Raw genomic sequence first — 24081 nt, 5'->3', positions numbered from 1 at the left:
TTTCCTTCAGTTGCACATGGTATTGCTGTGCATTGGAGACAACTTGGCAGCAAACAAATAAAACAGCCTACCTTTTACCCTCATCCTATTCCATTCCAGCTCCAGCTTCATCCCCTGCAGAGGACATGAGTTATTGGTTTAATCAAAAAGAGGCATGCGGTAAAAAGGTTAAAGACTCTACTGGTCTTGACATTGTTCCCAGAAAAGCTGCTATCAAGGCCAGGATAACTGACTGTAAAGAGGCTCTCTTTCACATATTCCTTCCACCAGTATTTTCAACGCATCTATTATAGATGTTGCTGTTAAGAGCTGGGGACATAGTATTGAATAAGATGGAAAAGTTCTCTGTCCAGAATCGAATGACAAAGACCTGATTACATATCTAATTTCCAGGGGGCAATAAATACTGTGAAGGAAAATAAAGCATAGTGAGAAAGAGGTGAGTGACTTGGGGATGGAGCCAGGTGGCTGTGAGCCAGTACAGAGAATATGGGGCTGGGGGGAAAGGGGGCATGCCTGGCATTAGGCAGCAAAAATCTTCAGGGTCACAGAAGCTCGGTGCTTCCCCTCCACTGGGCATGGTACTCTGGTGAGCGGCAAATGGGCTACAGGTGTGCTGGGAAGGTAGCATACTCTGCAGAGGGTGGGGCCTGGGCAATCATGATGGGAAATGCTGGGGAAGCATTGGGCAAGAACACCAAGAAGGCCAGTGTGTCTGGAATGGAGGAGTGTAGAAGAGACCAGATAGGCAGGAGGGACCGTACTGTGGAAGAGCTGGCAGGGAACTGGCTCAAAGGACCATCTAACCACCAAGTACAAGAGGCAAAGCAAAAGGAAGTAAAAAAGCAAGATGCTTTTGTTGTTTATCCATTTCTATCTGATAGGAGTCTGATAAGGGGATAAGACCAGTCTGGTATCTCACATAATGATCCAGAGACTTAGTTCTTTCATCATAAAAGTAAATCAGATAATGTCACATAAGTTATAAAAAATTGGGTTAAAGGATAGCTAGGGGAATTGGTCTGTTTATAAAATGTTTATACCAATTGGTCTACTGGAACAAATAAAACAAAAAGTAAAAAGATCTACCTAGGCAAGACGATTTAGAGACCAGCTGCTTGAAAGTCAGCAGTGCTGTGTTGGATGCGGTCCTGAATGACACATAAACCCATCTGATTTGGATGTTATGGTTGATTGACGGGCAGTGAGGATGGGCTTTGAGGATGGGCTGTGGGGAAGGGGCAGACAGAAACATGTACTGCATGGGTCCTGGTTAGAGGCCTTTTTGGTAAATTCACATTGGGCCCAGAAAAAAATGAAAGCATGACTGCTAATGTCTAGAAGTGTTGTTTCTCATTTTGCTCTGTCCCGAAACTGAGGTTGAACATACACTGAATGGAGATCTCACTTTACATACAGGTCTCTCAGTTCTTCACGAGAATGCAGCCCCACCTTCATTCTCCACTGCTCTGAAGAAGTGGGAGGCAGCCCAGATGTAGCAGGGCCAGACAAGCAGCCACCATGGTTTCAGCAGGGCAGGACCTTGGGAGTATGCCCAGTTGGGCTCTGGTGCTGGCAACCCCAGGGCACTCAGGTGCTCAGGTTGCTCAGCTCTCTTTGGTCTGATCATCCTTCTAAGCCATGCAGTGTTTCTGCCGAGCAAGGAAGAGGCTCTCCATCTCCCAGCTACCCAGAATTTCCCATTTCATGTCTTACCTGAGGCTCAAACTGTACATGTTAACTCCCCTAGGGCTCTCCTTAGAGACATAATCTAACCTTACTTATTAAGAGGTGATAACTACTTGAAGTGTTGTCAAGTAAAAGACTGGTTTTAAGCAGGCCTGTTTCTGGGAACTTAAGTGTGGAGTAAAAAAAAAGATGGGGAAGCTAATTTTTACAAAGCACTCTACAAATCATAGAACTGCCGCCTTAACCATCCTTTTGCTGGTCCTCCTGCCCATTGAGGTGAAAATCTTAGGGGCTACAGCAGTGAAAATGGGAAGGTAAAAGCAGTGGCATCACTAGGATTGGTGGCACCCGGTGTGGTAACTCATGGTGTTCCAGCCCCTCCCCACGGACCTCCTCTCATACCAGACTATACAGAATCCTTAGTAATGTTAATTATCAGTTTTAATCATAAAAACTAAAACCAAACCCACTGCCATTGAGTCCATTACAACTCATAGTGACCCTGTAGTACATATTAGAACTGCCTCATACATTTCTAAAGCTGTAAATCTTTACAGATGCAGACTGCCTCATCTTTCTTCCACAGAGCTGCTGATGGGTTCAAACTGCTGATGCTTTGGTTAGCAGACGAATGCTTTAATCACTATGCCATTAGAACTTCTAATTTTAATCATAGAATAACATAAAATAAATATAGTTATAAATAGCTTAAATGTAATAGTTCTTAGATTATATGAATACTAACAAAATTATTTTGTAAAATCATTCTATGTTGAATTACAATATTAGTAGTCAAAACATTGTAGTAACTGAGCAGAAGCCTTTTTTTTTATTTTTCTCCTTCTTTTGCTTTAATTACTACTTCATTCTCAAAGAAATTATCGGCATAGGTTCTAATTTCCACCATATTGTAGCTAAAACATCAGGAAATTTGACAAAATCAGCTATATTTTATTTGACTATAAAAACACCAGTAGCACTAAAAGCAACAGCACATGCTTTTAGTGTGTGCAGAGAGATGAGTCAAAGAGTCTTTGTCATTGGGTCATAATGACAGCTCTGACTGGAAAACATTAGAAGCTTCAAAAAGTAAATCAGCATAGAGTTTTAGCCTTGTAGGTATATTGATGCACATAAGCTGGGTTTATAAAAATTGTTTTTGTTGTTAACTAACTACAGGGATATTTTTATAAAAAATAGTAAATTTATGCCAAAACATTGGTCATCAGTTTTATAGACAGTCATTTTGGTATTACCCCAGTTCAGCCCTCTGATAGCGTCACTCAGTGTAGTCCGCACATCCCCTAGCGATGGACCTGGGTAAAAGACGTGATAATAGGTTTTTGTTAAAATGATTAAGTTGCCACTTTTTACAGCTTGCAGAACTGTAAGTTTAAGCAGGAGAATCAAAGATGGAAGCAATTCTGTCTAAAAGGAACCAATTTACTCCCAATGGATTCACCTAGTATGAAGGCCAACCTCAAGATAAGAGAAGCAGTCCTATTGATATGGGTCCCCACCACCCCCTGCATCTTTTGGATGTGCTCAAATAGATGGGGTGGGGACGGCAGGCAAAAGTCCAGAAGGATTTAGTGGATATTTACAAAATATTCATTACTGACATTTAAACCTCTTCATTCTTATCACCTTATGCTCGTAAAACACTGTCTTGTGCAAAATCAGACGCTGGCTATTGAGAGATCTGTATACACAAGGCAGAACTTGAAACACAAAGTACATTCAGGGTTAAGTTTGAATCAAGGTTATTCTAAGGATTTTCCCCACTTCTCCCCACCATTTGCAGCTTTACCAGCTGAGCAAGAGTTTACATGGCTGCAACTGACAAAACTTCCTATCACCTTTTCCAGAACACTCAATAGATTCCACAACCTATAAAAGCTGACATTAACCACACAACTGAGAAGATTAGGAGCCAAGAATGATAGAGATGAGGACAGGGTAAATTCAAGATGAGTGGAATTGAAACCCTAAGGATACAAAACTCAGACAACTGGGGCTTATGCAGTAATTGGGAAGATTTGTCAAGTTGAGGAGACTTAAGTGTAAAAGAGGATGTGCCCCTAGAAGCACAATTGACCACAATGCCTGTTTCATTACTGTTCCAGCCATTTGCCTGTGCCTCTTCTTCAGTATAAGATCAACGTGAAAAGAAAAGAACACTCACATATGGCAAACTCCAAAATAATAGGTTTTGAGAATGATTTGCCATTTTGGATTATGTAGGAAAACAAAGCTAAGGGGGGACACTATCAATATTCTACCACATTCTAAAACATCCACCATCTTTAGATGTGGTGTTAACATCAGAAGTTGCTCCTTAAGAAAGAATTTTAACTGAGCACCACAAATTTTTGTTTGTTGTGAAATACAATTTTGATTCAGAATCAGTTTGTGAGGAGACAAACATATGTGTGTTCCTCAGCGATATAATCTTATTTTCTTTGGAAGAAAAATAATATCACATGTGACTTTCTAATTTAGTTTAGGGCTTTCCCATGATGTAATAAAAACCAAAAAGTCATTTTTGGTCACTAAAAACTATATGCAGGTTCTAAAAGTCAATTGTGTCTCACATATAACCGGAGATTTACGATTGAGGTACAATTCCAGAAGAAAGGCACTGGATTAAAACATACAGTTATGGCTAAAATTCATAGTAAAACCCTAAAGCTTAGGGCTGGAAATAAGCTTTTGTCTTCTCCTTATCTTTGGTTAAAACGCTCATTTTATACACATTTATCTTGAATGCAGTACATTACTAACTGACGTAAAAGTACAGATATGTGTTGCTTAACTTCCATGATTTGTTCTGTGAAAAAGGACGTTATATGATTTGGATGTTGTGCAAACACCATACTAAAACCTTTTAGAGATGGCTTCTTGTTGTTGTTGTGGCCACTTCTGGCCCTGCTGCTGCTAGTGGCAGATGGCAGAGGAAGCAGCTGTGGTTGATAGAGCAGCTGCCAGAGTGTAGGGAGAGGAAGTAAGCAGGTAGGGAACAGAGTGTGCCCTGCCCTGCCCACTGCTCCACCTGCCTGCCCAATGGACAAACCCTCAAGAGCACACATCATTGCCCCAGAGCCATGTCCTCCGCCTCATCTGCCTGTATCTCACCCATGGCCCAGTGCTACAAGAGTCTGGGCTTGATTCTTTAAAACCAAAAAAAAAAAAAACAAACAAACAAACCAAACTCACTGCCATCAAGTGGTTTCCTACTCATAGTGACCCTCATTGGGTTTCTGAGACAGTAATGGACTTTATGCAACACATACCTGTATTAACTGATTCATCAGACAACATCTGACACAGCAGATGTTTCTCACCTTAAATGAAGGTCTTATAGTGCTTCTGAAGTAGCTTGTTCTACAAAACATCAACTGGAAAACACCAGCCTACAATCGTATTGTCCAATGCAGTGTCACCATATACCATAAAGGAAACTAACTGCTTGAATTTGGGGCCACAGTCATGCCAGGTTCCCTCTGACAGACTGTTCCAGAAGAATATGTGTAAGAAAATAGGACAGTGTGGCTATTTTCACCTTTCCTAGTTACTCCTGGAGCTGTTGGAATAGGTGAGAAGTGGCCAAGGGCGTTGGGGTTATCTCTGGAAAAGAATAAGGAAAAAGGGAGGAAAATAAAAAGCCAGACGCTGAGAAGAATGCCACTCATTATTCCAGGAACATTCACTTCTACCAGAGTGAGCAGAGTGCTGCTGAAAGGGTTACAGGTGCCCTGAAAGCACGGTTCCTTGCTTTGTTGCTCTGCCACTTCTCATGAAGCAAAGCGTCTTAATATTGTTTAGTGGAGATTTGTCAATACCATGTTCTCTCTTAATGAATAACAATGATGATTATTTGTAGTGACTCTGCACAATTACAGTTCAAGTCACTCAGCAGTTCACTTTTTCTGTTTTCTAAAGCATTTTCCCCTTTCTATAAACACAGGTGTTTACCTGTTATATTATATCATGGCTGTAGCAGAAACCTTTTTTCCTTACCATAATTGCTTGGGAAGCTTTTCTGTCTGGAACACAGGTAAGAGCTCAAATCATGCCTCTGAGATTTGAGCTTTTGTCAGGATAAGAACTACAAAGGCATGGATTTATGTTTTTAAAGACACCATAAGCTGGTTTTATGACACTTTGTTCCTTTGTCCTAAACTCCTTTCTCCTTGGAAACCACCTGCAACTGTGGTTTGCAAATCAGCTGAAGGGAAAAAAGAAAAACTACAAAATTTACAAAAACCTCACCTGGTACCACTATTAGTGTCAAAGAAGAAGAAAAAGTAAGGGATCTATTTTCTCTTTCTTTTAGAATTCTTTCACAGAAAGTGATCTGATATATTTAGACAAACAACAATCACAACACAGCATCTTTCTAGTGACTTTCATTTTTTTCCAACCAGAGCACTGAACTCAAGAAACTTTATTTAATCAAGAAAATTAAAATAAAAGTGAAATCTGAAGGATATGCTAACATGAAATGTATTTTTGCTTACAAATACAACCCTAATCATAAAATGCTGTTTCTTTTTTTAAACAATAATGATTCCTCTATTATATATATTTATATAATGGAGCCCTAATGGTGCAGTGGTTAAAGCATATGGTTGCTAACTAAAGGTTGGTGGTTTGAACCCACCAGTCAAAGATGTGTCAGTCTGCTTCCGTAAAGATCACAGGCTTGGAAACATTATGGGGCAGTTTTACTCTGTCCTATAGGGTCACTAGGAGTTGGAATCGACTTGATGGTAGTGGGTTATTATAAAAGTAAAACATTTGCCATATATAGGCATACCGTGGAGATATTGTGGGTTTGGTTCAAGACCACCACAATAAAGCAAATATTGAAATGAAGTGAGTCACATGAACTTTCTGGCTTCCCAGTGTATATAAAGTTGCATTTACACTATACTGTAGTCTATTTTTGGAGGAGGGTGGGGGAAGAGAAAGGTTGCTTTATTTTGTGCACAAAGAAAGGAACAGTTGGGGCTGAGTGCTTCTAAGATTGTTCTACACGTAAGTGTCCAATTATGAAAAAATAGGAATACTGTGAGAATTACCAAAATGTGACATGAGAAACAAAGTGAGCACATGCTGTTGGAAAAATGGTGCTGATAAGACTTGCTTGATGCAGGGCTGCCACAAACCTTCAATTTCTAAAAAACTCATTATCTGCAAAGTGCAATAAAGCAAAGTGCAATAGAACGAGTTGTGCCTGTATCCTATAGTGGTTTCATATCACCCATCAATCAAGTATCAGCAAATGTTCCCGGAGCAAATATTACCTGCAAGAACTGTACTGTAGATTTGTGTTTAGATAGCTAACTGCTAAACTACTACAATGGTATTTAAACCATCATTTTGGGCATTGATGGCTTAGCATTAGAATTCTCTCCTTCCATGCAGAGAACTGGGTTTGATTCTCGGCCAATACATCTTCTGCACAGCTACCACTCATCTGTCAGTGGAGGCTTTCATGCTGCTATGATGCTGATTGGGTCTCAGTGAGTTTCCTAAGATGGGTGAGGAAGAAAGGCCTGCTGATCTACTTCTGAAAATCATTCAATAGAAAATGAGTTATGTGTTATGTTGTGTTATGTGTTATGTGACTATTGTGTTATGGATCACAACAGTCCATTTGCAACTGACTATGGGGATAGCCCAGGACTGGGCAGTGTTTTGTTCTGTTGTGCACAGGGCTGCTATCAGTAGGGGGTAACTTTTCAGTGGCCAACAACAACAAAAACAAGAACCACAAACTATCGTTTGGGTAACAAGGCACTCCTGTAGACCTTAATGTGAGTGTAAGAGTGCTACAGGCCACAGTCGAGAGCTTTTATTCCCTTAAGCAATTTAGAAAATATTAAAGGCTTTGGAGTATAGGTTTTTCTTTTTCTCTTGTTCTTGATGGATAGCGGTTCATGTTTTAAATAACCAGTTTTTAAATAAAAAGAAAAATGCATTAGTGGGTGTCAGTTTTACCAGGACTTGCATCTACATTCCTTTCATTTAATAAGATGTAGTAAATGCACTCTTAATAAATCCAGAAGACACAATGATGTAGCCACCATTTGAGTTTATCAAACACAATGTAACTGCACAAGCTACCTAAGTAGAGAATCTGTAGCATCAATATTATTTAAAGCAAGCTGTATCAATCATTAATTGTGACTTGATATGCCACTTAAGTCAACCTAGAATATTTGAAGAACAATGGATACTGACTGTTCTTCTTGAGGATTCTTTTTCTTCCCTTCTTTTGAAATCAAGCTTGTAGAATTTTGTTTGGCTTTTGTGCTGTACTAGCTGGTTATTTTTTAGAAGTATATAATTTGGTCCATAGGTTGCAATATGGTGAGAAATAATACTCAGACAAGATTGGGAACCATGGACCTTGACATAAGCAGCCCTGTGTACAGAATTCAGTAGCTGAATATAACTTGCTCTCTCCTTTGTGGCTGTCCATGTGAAAGGTGGGTCATATTTGGGGATGGAAGTGTATGTGTGAAAAGAATTATCTGTGTGTGTTTGACAGGCAGAAGATGTCACATAACAGAGATGAATCAGTGCCTGTTCATGCATGTCCCCTTTGAAGGAAACCATTCTGCTCAGAGCCCCCACTGAGGGAGAAGTGGCCATTTCTGATACCACAGTTTTGTCATTCAGTTTTCCCTTAGATGTTCCTTCTCTGATGTCACTTCCTAACCCATAGCAGGTTCTTCTGCATTTTTAGTGAAAGGAACCTTATTTTAAATTTAGGATGGCAAAATTTCTAGCTAAACTACTACATTTCCCAGGCTTCCTTGCAGCCGGGTGGAATCATATGACTAAGTTTTGGACAATGAGATATGAGTGGCATTGTTAGGTGTTTCAGGAAGGCTGCTTAGGTGTTGCTGACACAGCTAGGGATGAGTGTAGTGTTCTTCCATGCTTATTTCTGTGTTTGCCTGGAACTTAGATTTAATGGCTGGAGTTTCAGCAGTCATCTTGAACCACAAGGTAACTCTGACCATAGTAAAACAGAGTCCCTGCCAACAATGCCTATTCCCTTTACCAGCATTGGACTCTTTCAGACTTTTGTGAGAGAAACACATTTCTATCTTGTTTAATCTTCTCCTATTTTTTTCTTTTCTGATACATGCAGCTTAATCCTAAATAATATAATGTCAAAACATCTGGTTTGATTTTATTCACATACTTATCATTCTCTGAAATTATCCTGTTCATTTTTTTTCTCTCAATGCTTGTGTTTTTGTCTTCTTTTTAGTCTCTAAAACGTAAGTCCCATGACGGTAGGGGCCTTGCTTTTTTGGTAGATCACTGTATCCCCAGTACCTACTATACATATTAATTCATTTGAATGAACAAAGGGAGGATGTAATTAATCCCCTACAATGGTCAACTGAATGAGGAACAGACACTTTGTCAAAGGGAAGCTGGTCTACAGACTGGCCAGTAACTTAACATCAGATGTAAAGAAATGGAATTTACTCTCAGACAATTGAACTTGAAATTGGTATTAAATTTGTAAATTGCATAGGAATTTTCCACTTATCACCCTAGACAGAATGCATGAAGTAGTTAGGGCCACCAAAGTTACTATAAACCCACTGCCACTGAGCTGACTCCAACTCTTAGTGATCCCCATAGGGTTTCTAAGGCTGTAAATCTTTATGGAAGCAGACTGCCTTATCTTTGTCCCAAGGAGCAGCTGGTGGGTTTGAATTGTTGACTTTTCAGTTAGCGGCCAAATGCCTTACCAAGCGCCACCAGAGCTCCTAAAGTTACTACACAGCAGGAGAAACTAAAGGTCAATAAGAAAGCATATGAGGCAGATTAAAATATAGAGTGAAGACACTGATTCTGGTGCTTTGTGGAGAGAAGAGAGTAGATGCACAGAGACCTTAGGGAGTCATAGTAGACCAGGCAGCCCTGAGGTGTGGGAGGCCCAGGCCTGCTTTGGCATCTGGCAGCTTGTCTGAGACTGTTAAGATCTATGTGTGTTACTGTAACTGCTTTTCCTCGAGGTAACCTGAGTTGGCTTGTACCCAAAGAGCCAGATAAAAATAGCAATTCCAATAACTTCTCACTTATCTTTCTTCTGTTGGACATATTATCTACACTTATATTTTGGAATTTCATTACAGACAGTTTATTTTTAATTTTTCTTCCTTCCTTTCTTTTTTTTAATACCCATGCCTTAGCTTTTCAATGGCAAAGTAACTCTCTTAAGGGAAGGAATGAATATTATTCTTTTTAAAGTTTTCTGTGTATAGTTCTAGGTTTAGAGCAGACTCTCAACGTATCTCTGAGTTGAATTAAATGTTTTATTTGACTAATGTCTTTTCAACAAATTAAAAAATGATAGAAGCCCAGTTCAGGTGGCGTAGTGCCTAAGCCATTTGACTGCTAACCAGGAGGCTGGTGATTCAAACCCACCAGCCACTCCTCGGAAGGAAGATTGGGCAGTCTACTTCTGTAGAGATACCACCTTGGAAACCCAAGGAGGGGTCACTATGAGTCAGAAGTGACTCAACAGCAGTCATTTTGGCTTTTTATTGAGAGGCCCAGTATGGGACCGGGAGCTCTGGTAGCGTAGTGCCTAAGGCATTTGACTGCTAACCAGAAGGCTGGCGGTTCAAACCCACTAGCCACTTCTCAGAAGGAAGGTCGGGCAATCTATTTCCGTAGTGATTCTGCCTCAGAAACCCAAGGAGGGGTCACTACAAGTCGGGTCCGACTCGACAGCATATAACAAGAACAACAACAACATGGGACCAAGATGGAGTAGATGAGCTTTTCCCTATTCTTCTTGCTAAATACACCTAAAAACTTTAGACGTTATATATGAAAACAAACATAAGATTCTGGAAACAGAAAAGAAGGCAGGCAGTCTATGCACATTGGGACTCAAGGAATGACAGAGTTCTCTGGATTTTCGTTTTGTCTGATATATTCAGGACTGAATGTCAGAGAAGTACAACCTCGAAAAGACAGTGGAAGAGACAAAAGTTCCCCAAGGAAAATCTTCACTTTCTAGCCAAAGGGCCAGAAAAGGGGCAGCCCAGCAAGATAGAACCTTTTAGATAATAATCACCAAATACCACAGAAAAAACCAAAGCCTCATCCCCACCCATGCCAACAAAGACCCACTGAGGGGACTAATCTGGCAGTAATGAGACCTCCTCTCTCCGTAAGAGAGGTATCAGAAGACAGACCTTCATCCTGCATGGCATTAATGAGTACCTTCCTGCCCCCCACCCCCATGGTATCATTGGAGGCCAAATGCGGATTCTGGACTTCCACCCCTCTCTAAAGGGTAGGACGCATCCCCTTCCCCTCTGTCAACGTGTTGTCAGAGGAGGAAGCTGGAACTTTCACCACCACCCAGAAGTAACAAGGCCTCTTCCTCTCACTCCTCCTTACTTTTACCCCACACCCCTGTCAGTAGAAGCCATGTAAAATGATTAGAATTAGTATTCTGAAAAATACTGATAAGTGGTACAAAAAGCTAAAAAGAAAAGAAAAATCCCTCTGTTTGTTGGTGGAATTTGCATGTCAGCAGAACACCAGCAGATGGCAAGGAAAGCTTTCTGATTCTTACCAGTTATGGGATCACTGACTCATCATTACAATAAATGGAAGAGTGCTTCTTATTTGCCAACATAGTAGAATCATAGTACAATTATTCATTTTGGTCTATTCTGTTTTTCATTAAGGACTCTTGGCAGCCGTAAAGGTTTGCCCTGAAAGCTTGACAGAAAGTCAATGGCAGGAATAATAGACTGAAGTACAAAACCTTGGACTTTGGGTTTCCAATGTGGAGTTAAATAACGTTGCTACAAAAGTTGCATTGTGGGGTTGTCCATCTACCAGTATTTATTACATAGAAAGAAGGTTTACAATTGCTACTACTGGGTTATACTTGTTCAGTGTGAACTGGGGCAGACAACTCTACTGTGAAGGCTTTTAAAAGTGACAGCTTCTTCCACTACAAAACAGTATCTTTGAGGATACTATAAAAATAAAAAAGGAAATTTTTAGGTCATGTGTTTTCAAGCCATTCATTGTTTTGGAGAAATTTCTCATGTAATAAATATTCACATTGAAGGAGCCTAATATTCTAATTTGTATTTTCTGATTTGATGTTTGTCACTGGTTATTAAAGATTACATCTTTGCCTTACAACTCAATCAGGGGACCAGATAGATCAAGATTAAATTACTGTGGTATTTATTTTTACATAACCCAAAGGTAAAAAACTCACTGCCATCTAGTTGGATCCAACTCATAGCGACTGTACCTTGGGTTTCCGAGGCGGTATCACTATGGAAGTAGATTGCCCAATCTTACCAGGAGGCCGCCTAATCATTTCATTAGCTACAAAACAGAATTTACCATCTGCTTAGTCAGATGGTAAATTCCTTTTTTCTGTTCAGTGTTTTCTGACAATCCTATATAACTAGATCAAGGGATTGGATAATTGGCCTTTTAAATATGTCATAATGTCAAAATGACAAAGTGTAATAAGAAATTTTAAACCCGAAGGGCATTTCCTTTTTCTAGGCCTGTTTTCTTTATTCATTTTAATTTCTCTTTATTTTATTTCTAATTTAGCTTTTAAACAGGTATTTCACAGGTGACATGAAAGATGATTGCAATAATACATAAAAAATACAGTTCTTTTAAAAAGAGGGCTTTTCAGGACTTTTTAAGGAAAACAAGTTTTAAACATGACGAAAGCTAAATGAGTATTTGTAGGAGTAAAGAGTGAGAGAAAAGGGTTCCCAGGCCTCTCAGCCTGTATAAAGATTTGTATTAAATTATTTCAGGGTTGATTGCATTTAAAGATGGGTAAAGAGAGAATTTAAAAACCTGCTTTGTTTTTTTGGTCAAATTGTATAAACTCACTAAACTTTTTTTTCCCCCCTGTATGATGAAGATAATACTACATACATGTTGTAGAGTATTCTTTAGGATTACATGAGATAATCTGTATAGCTGACTCACAATGCTTGTCAAATAGTAAATATGCAAGGTTAGCTATTCTCATTATTGTTATTAAACTAAGCCAGATTGCAAGATGTAAAATCAAAGCCAAAGCAGAGGCATTCTAATTTGTAATTTACATAGTGTTTGGTGAATAAAGAGGTCCCTATACACACAAAAAAAACACAAACTGACTGCCATTGGGTAGATTCCAACTCATAGTGACCTACATTGGGTTTCAGAGGTGGTAAAGCTTTACAGAAGTAGGCTGCCTCACCTTTAACGGAGCAGCTGGTGAGTTTGAATTGCCAACCTTCTTGTTAGCAGTGAAATGGCTGAGGAACTGTGCCACCAGAGAGCCTTTCAAAGAGGTCCCTAGGTGGCACAAATGGTTTGTGTTTGACGACTAACTAAAGGTTGTCAGTTTAAACCCACCCAGCAGTACCACAGAAGAAAGGCCTGGTGTGTGTTTGTGTAAAGATCATGGCCAAGAAACCTCTATGGACTCTTTCTACTCTACAGCACATGGGTTGCCATGAGGCAAAATTGACTTGACAGCAACAGAATTTGTTTTGGTTTCGGTTTCTCAATAATAAGACAGACTAGAAAGATAGGCCTGGATTACAAATAGAATATTATCCGATATGGTGATGCAAGATGAGTGCCCTAGGTTGGAAGGCACCACCCAATGGCTGCTACAATGGATTCAAACATACCAACAATCATAAAGATGGTGCAAGACCAGAGATTTCATTCATAAAGTCAGCATGAGTCACAGCTGTCTTGAAGGCAACTAACAACAATAGTATCTCATTTGAACTTCACAGTAACCCTAAAAGGTGAGTGTGTCAGATGACCCTTGGGGCACCTTCACTATTTGCCTTGTGATAAGCCTCCAAATAAACACAGGTGGATGTGAAGGGCTGTCAGATAGATTGGCTTGAACCATTCTATTCTCAGAGGTGATTTAAGTACTTTAAAACAACTGGAGGAAACAAAAGCATACACTGTCCCTCAGGCTATCTAGCTCTCTCTGTCTGATAGAACTTTTATATTTTCACTGCTTCATAATATTTCTGTTATAGAGGAGCCCATCTCTCAGTGCCATCAAGGAGGGAGGAAAAGTTATAACCAAAAGCCTCTGAAAGTCATCACTGCCAGTTTTCATAGATATGAAAAACAGATAAGTTACTTTTGTTGCGCCACAGTTCTTGCTCTATTTTGTCTGAGCCTCCTCGGATGCTGGGAAGGGGGTGTCTCCAGTTCTACTAGGATGTTGGAAGTGATTTAAGAAATGAACATTGTTAGCAGCGAGCCAGGGAAGCATGCAAGCAATATCTGATTATGTTGCTTAATCTTATCTTGAATAGAAAAGTGCTGTATTAAAAAAATACTTCTGACTGATGTCTGTCTCTTGGACTTCTGAACCTATCCCTGTTTGTTAAAGCCACTCATTTGTGGTATCTTCTGTAGAAGTGACACTATAGAACCAAAACACAGACCATATTCTCTCTGCAGCAACTACTCAAGCCTTCTACTGAAGAGTGAAAGCACCCATAGACGATATGTAAACAAAGGGTGTGATTGTGTGCTAATAAAACTTTATTTACAAAACCAGGCAGCTGGATGAATACAGCCCATGGGCTGTACTTTGCAGACTTTGCAGTAAAAGTTTCTTTTACTGCTAATATTTTATGATTTAACCTGTTCTAACAGCAGTGCTATTTCCTGAGTAACGTCACCTTGATTATGCAAAGTCTGTTGGTTGTGTATTTTGTGGAGTATATAGTATTTTTCTGCTGCTTCTCTTTCCTTTCTTCCTCCATTACTGCATTGCAAATATAAATTATTGCCATAATGTTATTCTACTCAAGATCTTATATATATATTTATTTATTTTTTAGTGGTGGGAGGCAGAGTGTATGGGGCTGGGGTGTGGGGTGCCTGAAGGCAGGTTAAATGTAGTCTCTTGGATAGGATGGCTGATGGAAAATGAAAGCCTAAACATGGGGGTAGGGAAGGCTCTCTGAATTTTAGCTCTAATCTAAGATGATCAAAGGTCTAACTGCTTTTGCTATAGGGAGCCAGACTTGAGTATGTATAAGACACTAACCCACTGCCATTGAGTTGATTCTGACTCAGTGACCTCATTGTGTTTCCAAGGCTGTAAATCTTTACAGAAGTAGATTGCCTCATCTTCCTCCCATGGAGCAGCTAGTAGGTTTGAGCCACTGACATTCTGGTTATTAGCCAAATGTCCTACCCCCTACACCACCAGAGCTCCTTGAGTAAGTGTGGCAGACTGTAAAGTAGGAATATGGAAGAGCATGTTGAAATTTAGGGGAAAATATGATCTTTCCTGTTAGAAAAATTAACTGTGACCATAGCCCAAAACACACCCATAGGACAAACCGTTGACTCCTGGGTTGGAAAACACTGCCTGCTCACACATGAGGACTCTTTTTTGTGTCTTCTTTCCCAGGTAGCTACATGAAGGACAGGAGAACAGCTCAATTCTATCATCTTTTAAGAGATGCTCCTAATTAGGCATTACACTACCAGAGTAACAGATACTTATTTAAAAAATCTTTCTCCATACCACCTGATCCTTCCCACCTACCATGTGCTAGGCTAACCAGCAAACAATTCATTTTGTGCCCTTTCTAACATTTTCTTTATATATTGAAAACTACGTGTCTGTGTATCTTTGTGGGTATACATCCACATAATTATTATACAATTTTTTTTGACAATTCAGGTTACTTGTATCACTAGATACAAGTCTGCCTGGGTATAATGTGCTAATGCTTTTAATAGATTCTTCAAAATGTTCATTCTAGGTGAGACCACACCTGTGGTTTCCAGCCAAGCAAAGTACAGGTATGTGAGTTGAACATTTACCTCAAGTGGACACATGCCCTTGAGAGAACAATCATGGGAGAAGGAAGGGCACCTTATGCACAGGGAGACAGCTTAGGGGGCAGGAGCGTATGGAGGGATGGACACTGGGAAGTGGTACCTTGGGGAGGAAATTGGAGGGGGCGCTGTTGCATTGTGGTAAATCGTGGTCAATGACATGAGAAAGTATATGTGAACTGCTGTATCGAGAGTGATTTTGCTCTGTAAATCTTCACCCAAATCTAAATAAAATAAAATTAAAAAAAAAAAAAAGTTCATTCTAGGAAGTACGAAGAAAACTTCTCATCCTGAAATGTACACAATTATGTTGGTATATTCCGTTAGAGGTAGGTTGAATCTAGTACTAAGAAGGGGAAGCCTGGGTATATTTCAGGCACCAAGTTCTACTTTTACCCAAAATATTCCAACAATAGAGGTAGAGGTATTTCTTTTCCCACAGTCATTAGGATAATTGCCTCACTTTCATGGAATAGTTCAGATCTTAACCTAACAGTCCAAAGTGCAGTGACTCACATAAAGCTTTGTTGAATCTATTAGATGGAAAGATATCTGGGTGCCTGAAGTAGATTATACTGAAAGAATGTGAGATTTTATCATAGAGAAAAAAGTCAACAAATCGGAGGAAGGAGCATTGTAATGAACTTTGTAGCTCAGTCTCTGTTTTGCCCTTCTTTCATGAGCCCCTGCTATGCTTGTTCACCTCATAATAGCTAGAGGACCAGTGGGCCTGCTTAGAACTGGTCTGTCTTCCTAGTCTCTCCTGGGGCATCAGGAACTCTTGTGGACTTTTGTCTATCTGTGATTTCATTTTGTAATATGAAGAATGGACAAGGCCTAAAGAGATAAGCTTAACTTTGTATTTTGTTCCAATGTGAACAATTAAAATGGATAAAAGAATCAAAGACAGAGTTGCTATGAGTTGGGTCAGACTCGACGGCACATAACAACAACATAGGGAAAAGTTATACTTCTTAACTACAAAAATAAAGATTTTTTTTTCCTGGACAAGGGGAAGTTTAGGAAAAATGGAGTCAGTTGTAAGTATGCAAGAATAAAAGGGAAGAGAGCAAGAGGAGAAATTCTATTTCAATTCCCACTAAACATAGACACAAATTTGACCCGTGTACATAGAGGAAAATGGTTAAAATTAGAGTAAAGCAATTTCCTGATTTCCATAGATGAGAAAATCCTTTCCAAAATTATTAGGCCTAGGAAAATAATTTGTTTTGGTACTTTCTAAAGGAAATTACATTTGACTCAATGTAAGAAGGAAATCAGTAGAAGAAGAAAATTGATACAATGGTGATACTCAGATCATTTAAGAGGGAAAAGGCAAATGGATGTGTGTATGTGTGTGTGAGGTGAGATAGAGACAGGGAGATAGAGGTGGGAGAGAAAGTAGCACACAGAAGAGTTGTGTGGGAGGGATAGAATGTCACAAAATCTCATTATGTTAAAAATAATTTCTTTTAAAAAGAATGAATCTGTAGCATAGAACAACTGTAAAAGGTAATGCTGGAATTGTTAAATTTCTACTATTAAATATTTGACAGGCTTACTTAGAACCTACTATCATGGTTTGTTGTTAGGTGCTGTTGAGTCAGTTGAGACTCATAGCGACCCTACGTACAAGAAAAAGAAACACTGCCTGGTCCTGAGCCTTCCTCACAATCGTTGCCACTCTTGATCCTTTTGTTGCAGCCACATTGTCAATCCATCTCATTGAGGGTCATGGTTTAGTTCTTAATTTGTTGATTTTTCTATCATTGTACAGATTACATACCATAATGCTGAGTTTGTTGATGAAGGGTGATATCAAAAGCTGCCCTGTGCAAAAACTTGCCATTTCATGCTTCACAACCCCCCAGGGGCAAGTCAAAGCTTCCTGCCCTAACACATAAAGCTGCAGCCAAGCCTGAGCCTCTCATCCAGAAAGCTGCAAGTGGACAAGGCTGGTACTTAGGATGAGGCACCTGGAGGCTAAGAAGTTGTGGGTGCAATTATCTCCATATTGTTTTCATTCACTTCTCCTCCCTTTTGGACGTCGTCTCACATAGGGTCTCTGTGTAAAGCCCCTCAAATTCAATTTTTATTCTAAATGGAACACAGGACACTCTCCCAGGTACTATGCATCTCCTTCTCTGATAAGATTGCAAGATTTAACAAACAAAAAACACAAGATGTCCAGATAAATTTGAATTTCAGAAAAACAACAAATAACTGTGTAGTATAAATTTGTCCCATACAATATTTTTTATACAATATTTGGGCTATACTTACACTATAAAATTATCACTATCTGACATTCTGCTTTAACCAGGAATACTGTAATTTCTCTGGAAACTCTATTGTTTGAATTCTGGGAACCTCAGAGTATCTGGGAAGTGTCTTAGGGAGGTCAGACGTGGGGTATTGGCGGTGAAGAGCACAGGTCAAGAACTGAAGGGGGAAGCATAAGTATGTTGTTTCTTAAATGACGAAAACACACAAGAGAAAAGTCATCCTGGAGTCCTTTACCACTTTATCCACAAGACGACCATCTGAGAGAGAAGCCCAAGGGAAGGATGGACCTTCCTTCCTGACCTTGTCTCCTAAGTGCACCCCTTTGCAGTTCTCAGCAATGATCTGCATTTTGTGTATTTAGGTGGTGATTTCAGCACAGAAGAGCACGCTGGCACGTGATGAGGTCATTATAGAGATGACTGGAGAAGACACTGGGAGAGGGTAGGGAGGGTGGGGTAGAGGGCTGTGAAAATGGGAAAACACCGAAAGACACAGTGATATGCTACAGGAACAGGGCACACCTTCAAAACTACATTTACGCATGGATATAGACATGCACGTAAATATGACCATGAATGATTTAAAAAAAATCTTTTTATTCATCAATTTTATTTAGTTTATTAATTTGTTAACTTATCAATCAAGCTTAAATAAACTCGATTATATTATCGTAGAATTTACTAATGAACAAAAACATACATCTACTGTCTCTGGTCTAGAGATAGCCAACCAGGGCCACAGCTGCTGAGCTTTCTGCAGCCAGAGTCGTGTCCAGAAGCCTCCCTTTCCTAACCGTGACATTGTCGCTTGCATTAGTCGGGAACTAATTCCTCCTACAGTTTAACCTCTAGTGATTTTTTTTTTTTTTTAATTCCTATCTCACCCCCAAATCTCTAGTCACTAGAATTTTAACTCAGATTTGAGGAATAACAAATTTTCAAGCCTGTCAAAGTTCTAGGCTGAGTGATAATTACTGATATTTAATGCACTTGAATCTAAAATTGAATGATACGATATTCTGGCAATGCTCTTCCTTCTTATTTATTCATCATTATTTATCTTGACTCTAGGTTTGGTGATCTTGTACAACTACTCTGTACTGGAGTTATACCGAATTCAGTCATAAAGTTAAGCCTAGTTAAGATGGGGATTTTCTTCTTGGAACCAAACTGCTATTTAAAAAGAAGATAAACATGTACATTGTTGTATATAACCCAAGGCTATACTCCTAGGCAGGCTTCAGTGTCATGGAAACCAGTTAAGCTTGTCTTTGCTTTTGGTGCCTAAAATCTACTGATAAAAATACAGTTTCTCAGCAGAAATCTAAATACAGTTTAGAGGGAAAGGAGGTGCTGCATCTATATGATAGAGGGTTTTAAACTAATGAAATAAATCTGCCCTCTGTTATCATCAAAGACAACTCATAACATGTTCAATCACTACTACTGCATCATGCATTTCTTTCATCTTATTTCTCACTCGGTGATATTTCGTCTCTTCTGGGAGTCATTTTTTTGGAGATCTTGGAATTTAAAAAAAAAAAAAAAATCCCAGTTCTGGGATGTTCAATAACCAAGATGTGTGGTCACTAGGGGGTGGGAGGTCACATGTCTAAAGTCAAAGCCTAATTACTGAGAAGTTGGTTGGGGTTTGCTAGTCTTAGGATGCTGGAGGGAATGACTCTTGGAAAGACCCCCCACCCTGTTATTCCCTGGTGGTCCTGTAGTTGCAGTTAACTATGTGAATACCGGACATAGAGAGACAGCAGGGTGCGCTGAAGGTGTCCAAAGGATGGGGATAGGGGCTGGCAAGGAGAACCTTGTTTTGTGGGACATGGGAGGTACTTTTGGTGAGAACAACTATGTGTGAGAACAGCAAGGGCCTTGCCCGGGCGTAGAGACCCGGGTTGGTGTGGTGCAGCACCAAGGGCCCATGAACACGTATGTGGTCACTCACCGGTGCTGCTCTGAATGGTCCTCACGGTGGTGGTGGTGCGAGGCGGGGATGAGGACCTCAGGGACACGCACTCGTCGTCCTGAGAGCAGCCCTTCTCAATGGCCCGCACGTAGCTGTGGCTCCGCATGCGGAAGCAGCCGGGCATGGGCAGGTCCAGGGCTTCCACTGCCTGCGACTCCAGTTCGCTGAACACCGATTCGCACACGGACTCGAACTGGCCATTCACTTCCATTTCGCTCACCTGTGGGAGAGAAACATGCGCTGTGAAACCCCGTGATTTTTCACCTGGTGCAGAATCCGCCCTTCAAGTCTCTCCCAAGTTCAATCCTTCAAAAGAAAGCAGTGTCTAATTACATCAAATTCAAAAACATGTTAATTTCTTTATGTTACAAATTTGGAGTCTCTGCCTGATGTAAATGGTTGAATACTTGGCTACGAAATGAAAGGTTGGTGCTCAAACCCACTCAGTGCTACATCACAAGAAAGGCCTGGCCATTTACTTCTGAAAGTTCATAGCCTTTGAAAGCCCATGGAGCAGAGTTCTACTCTGACATACATGGGGTCACCACTCCATGGCAATTTTTAAAATACAATTTATGTTACTATAATTGAATGCCATTTAGTTTGTAATTCCAAGTAATTACATTCTGAAGAAAAGGAGATTTGTTTTTAGAATGCAAGAAGTGTGGGGGCTGGAAACTCTTAATGTAAGGCACACAAATGTGATCATTCTCTTTATTAATGCCAACCTAGGGATTTTTTATCTGCCTGTGGTCAGAGTTCATATATTTCAATGTAACTTTTTCTTTTTTTTTTAATTGTGATTTGGGTGAAAATTTACAGAGCAAATTCACTTTCCATACAGCAGTTCACATACACTTTGTGTCATGAGATTGACTACAATTTATCACAATGCAACAGCTCCCCTCCCACTACCTTCCCCATAGTCACCTCTTCCCTGTGTCCTTCCCTCCCATGCACTTCTGTCCCCTGCGCTCTCTCTCTGTGCATACACAGTCCTTCTAGTCTCCCATGATTGTTCTCTCCAAGGAGTGCATCTACCTCAGGTAAATGTTCACCTCAGAGGCCTGTCTTCTGTTTGGTTGGAAGCCACAGGTGTAGGTTCAATTCCAGACCTGAAGGGCAGGTAGGGGCCATAGTCACAGTGGTTCTGTCAGGCTCTATCAGACCAGCAAACCCGGTCCCTTTTTTATTTTAAATGATTTTGAGTTTTGTTCTACATTGTTTTCCCATTCTATCCAGGATCTCCTACATAGATTCCCCTCTGTGTGGCTGACAGTGGTACTGGGCACCATCTAGTTCTTCTGGTCTCATAATTGTATAGGCTGAGGATCACATGGTGTACCAGTCGCTTGGACTAATTCATTCCATGAATCTTTGGTTTTCTTCATTCTTCTTTGCTCTGGACAAAGAGAGACCCATTGTTGTATCCACCTGGCCGCTTGCAAGCTTTTAAGATCCCAGTTGCTACTCGCCAAAGTAGAATGTGGAGCAAGGTAGTATATTATGCCAATTGAGCTTGATGTTCCCTGGGACTACGGTCTGGGGCCCATAGGTCCTACTACTCACTCCCTCTGGGTAGCTAGCTGTGGCCAAGAAGTGACAACCTTGTCCTTTGTCAGCTCTACTATACCCCTGGGAATTCTTACAGAACATACAAATACACTTGAAGAAACATTGTCTGCCAACCCTATACATGATCTTGGGCACACTCCCCCTGTATAGAAATACCTAATAGCTCAGGCTGTCCACCCATCTATCCACCCGTATACCCATGTTTGCCTTCACTGACAATGCAGTACTCTATGTGCAAAAGGGTTCATCTTTGTTGTTTTACCTCCCATGTATCTCTCTATGTCTTCCTCTTCCTCAATGCCACCATGTTGATCACTGACATTTTGTACACTGCCCTTCTCTTCACCCAAATCAATACCTGTCTCTACCTACCTGTGTTCCCTCCCCTCCCCTCCCACCCCTGGTAACCAACAAAGAAAATTTCCTTCCATAGATAAATCTTTCCTTGACTTTTTACAATAATGGACTAATACAATATTTGTCCTTCTGTGATTGACTTATTTCACTCAGCATAATATCCTCCAAGTTCATCCATGTTATGTGGTATTTTGCAGCTTCTAGGTTATTCCTTAGGGTTGCATATTATTCCATTGTGTGTATGTACCATAGTTTGGTTATCCATTCTTCTGTTGATGGACACCTAGGTTGCTTCGATCTTTTGGGTATTGTAAATAGTGCTGCAATGAACATCGGTGTCCATATATCTGTTTTGTCCAGGCTCTCATTTCTTTAGGATATATACCTAGTAACAGAATGGCTGAGTCAAGTGGTATTTCTAATTCCAACTTTTTAAGGAATCACCATACTGTTCTCCACAGCGGTTGTATTATTTTATAGTCCCAGCAACAGTGTGTGAGAGTCCAATCTCTCTACATCCTTGCCAGCATTTGTTATTTTCTGTCTTGTTTAACTTTGCTACTAGTGCTGGGGCAAGATGGTATCTCATTGTTGTTTTGGTCGGGTCCAACTCCACGGCACATAACAACAACAACAATGGCCAATAATCATGAGCATTTCTTCATACGTCTGTTGGTCACCTCGATATCCTCTTTGGTGAAGTGTCTATTCATGTCTTCTGCCCATTTTTTAATTGGATAATTTGTCTTTTTGTTGTTGAGGTGTTGGAGTTTTCTATAAATTCTAGAGACAAGTCCCTTGTCAGATATGTCATTGCTGAATATTTTTTCCCAAACTGTAGGTTCTCTTTTGACTCTTCTGAAGAAGTCTTTTGAAGCTCGTAAGAATTTAATTTTTAGAAGGTCCCATTCATCTAGTTTATCTTCTGCTGTTTGTGCATTTTGGGTTATGCTTGATAGTCTAAATATGCCATATATTAGGGCCCTAAATTTGCCCCTTGTTTTTCCTTGAGGAACTTTATAGTTTTAGCTTTCATATTTTAAGTCTTTGATCTATCCGGAGTTAGTTTTTGTACATGGTGTGGGGTACAGATCTTGTTTCATTTTTCTGCAAAAGGATATCCAGTTTTGGCACCACCATTTATGAAATAGACATTCTCTTCCCCATTTAATGGATTTAGGCCCGTTGTCAAAGATCAGATGACCATAGGTCAATAGATCTAGTTTTGGGTTCTCAATTCTATTCCATTGGTCTACGTGTCTGTCATTACAGCAATACCAGGAAGTTTTGACTACTGTGGCTGTATAGTAGGTTTTGAAATCTGGGAGTGTGAGACCTCCTATTTTGTTGTTCTTCTTCAATAGTACTTTGCTTACCCAAGGTCTCTTTGTTTTCCATATAAAGTTAATGATTGTTTTTTCCATATCCTTAAAGAATGTTGATGAGATCTGGATTGGGATTGCATTGAATTGATATTTTCACAATGTTCAATCTGCCTGCCCATGAGCATGGTATGTTCTTCCATTTATATAGATGTGTTATGGTTTCTTGAAGTAGTCTTTTATAGTTTTCTTTGCACAGGTCTTTTGAGTTCCTGGTTAGATTTATTCCCAAGTATTTTATTTTTTTGGTAGCTATTGTAGATGGTATTGATTTCCATATTTCTTTCTCAGCAACCTCTTTGCTGGTGTAGAGAAATTCAACTGATTTTTGGATGTTGATCTTGTATCCTGCCACTATGCTAAATCTCTCAATTAGTTCCGGTAGATTTTTTACTGAGTCACTTAGGTTTTTTAGGTATAGGATCATATCATCAGCAAATAGGGATAGTTTGACTTCTTTCTGACCAATTTGGATGCCTTTGATTGCCCTTTCTTGCTTTATTGCTCTGGCTAGGACTTCCAATACAACGTTGAATGGAAGAGGTGATAGAGGACATCCTTGTCTGGTTCCTGTTTACAAGGGGAATGGTTTCAGTCTCTCTCCATTGAGAACAATGTTGGCTGTTGGTTTTGTGTATATGCCCTTTATTATGTTGAGGAATGTCCCTTTTACTCCTATCTTGCTGAGAGTTTTGATCAGGAATGGGTGCTGGATTTTATCAAATGCCTTTTCTGCATTGATTGATATGATCATGTGGTTCTTTTCCTTTGTTTTATCTATGTGGTGGATGATGCTGATTGTTTTTCTAATGTTGAACCATCCTTGCATACCTGATATGAACCCCACTTGGTCATAATGAATTATTTTCTTGATATGTTGCTGGAG

General features: G+C 39.9%; 1 protein-coding gene across 1 annotated transcript in view; it reads right to left on the bottom strand.

Annotated features, from left to right (window-relative positions):
- The window catches only part of DLGAP1 (DLG associated protein 1), a 526653-nt gene that overhangs the window by 233969 nt on the left and 268603 nt on the right, over positions 1-24081 (bottom strand). Inside the window, exon 4 of the mRNA XM_007935401.1 lies at positions 19861-20101. Coding sequence (XP_007933592.1) covers positions 19861-20101 — 241 coding nt within the window. The remainder of the gene's footprint in view (positions 1-19860; positions 20102-24081) is intronic.

The sequence above is a fragment of the Orycteropus afer genome, unplaced genomic scaffold (assembly GCF_000298275.1).
Source record: "Orycteropus afer afer isolate SDZICR_OR568_19922 unplaced genomic scaffold, OryAfe1.0 scaffold00028, whole genome shotgun sequence".
NCBI lineage: Eukaryota > Metazoa > Chordata > Mammalia > Tubulidentata > Orycteropodidae > Orycteropus > Orycteropus afer.
Note: the sequence above shows the minus strand (reverse complement) of the source record. Positions and strands in the feature narration are given on the sequence as shown.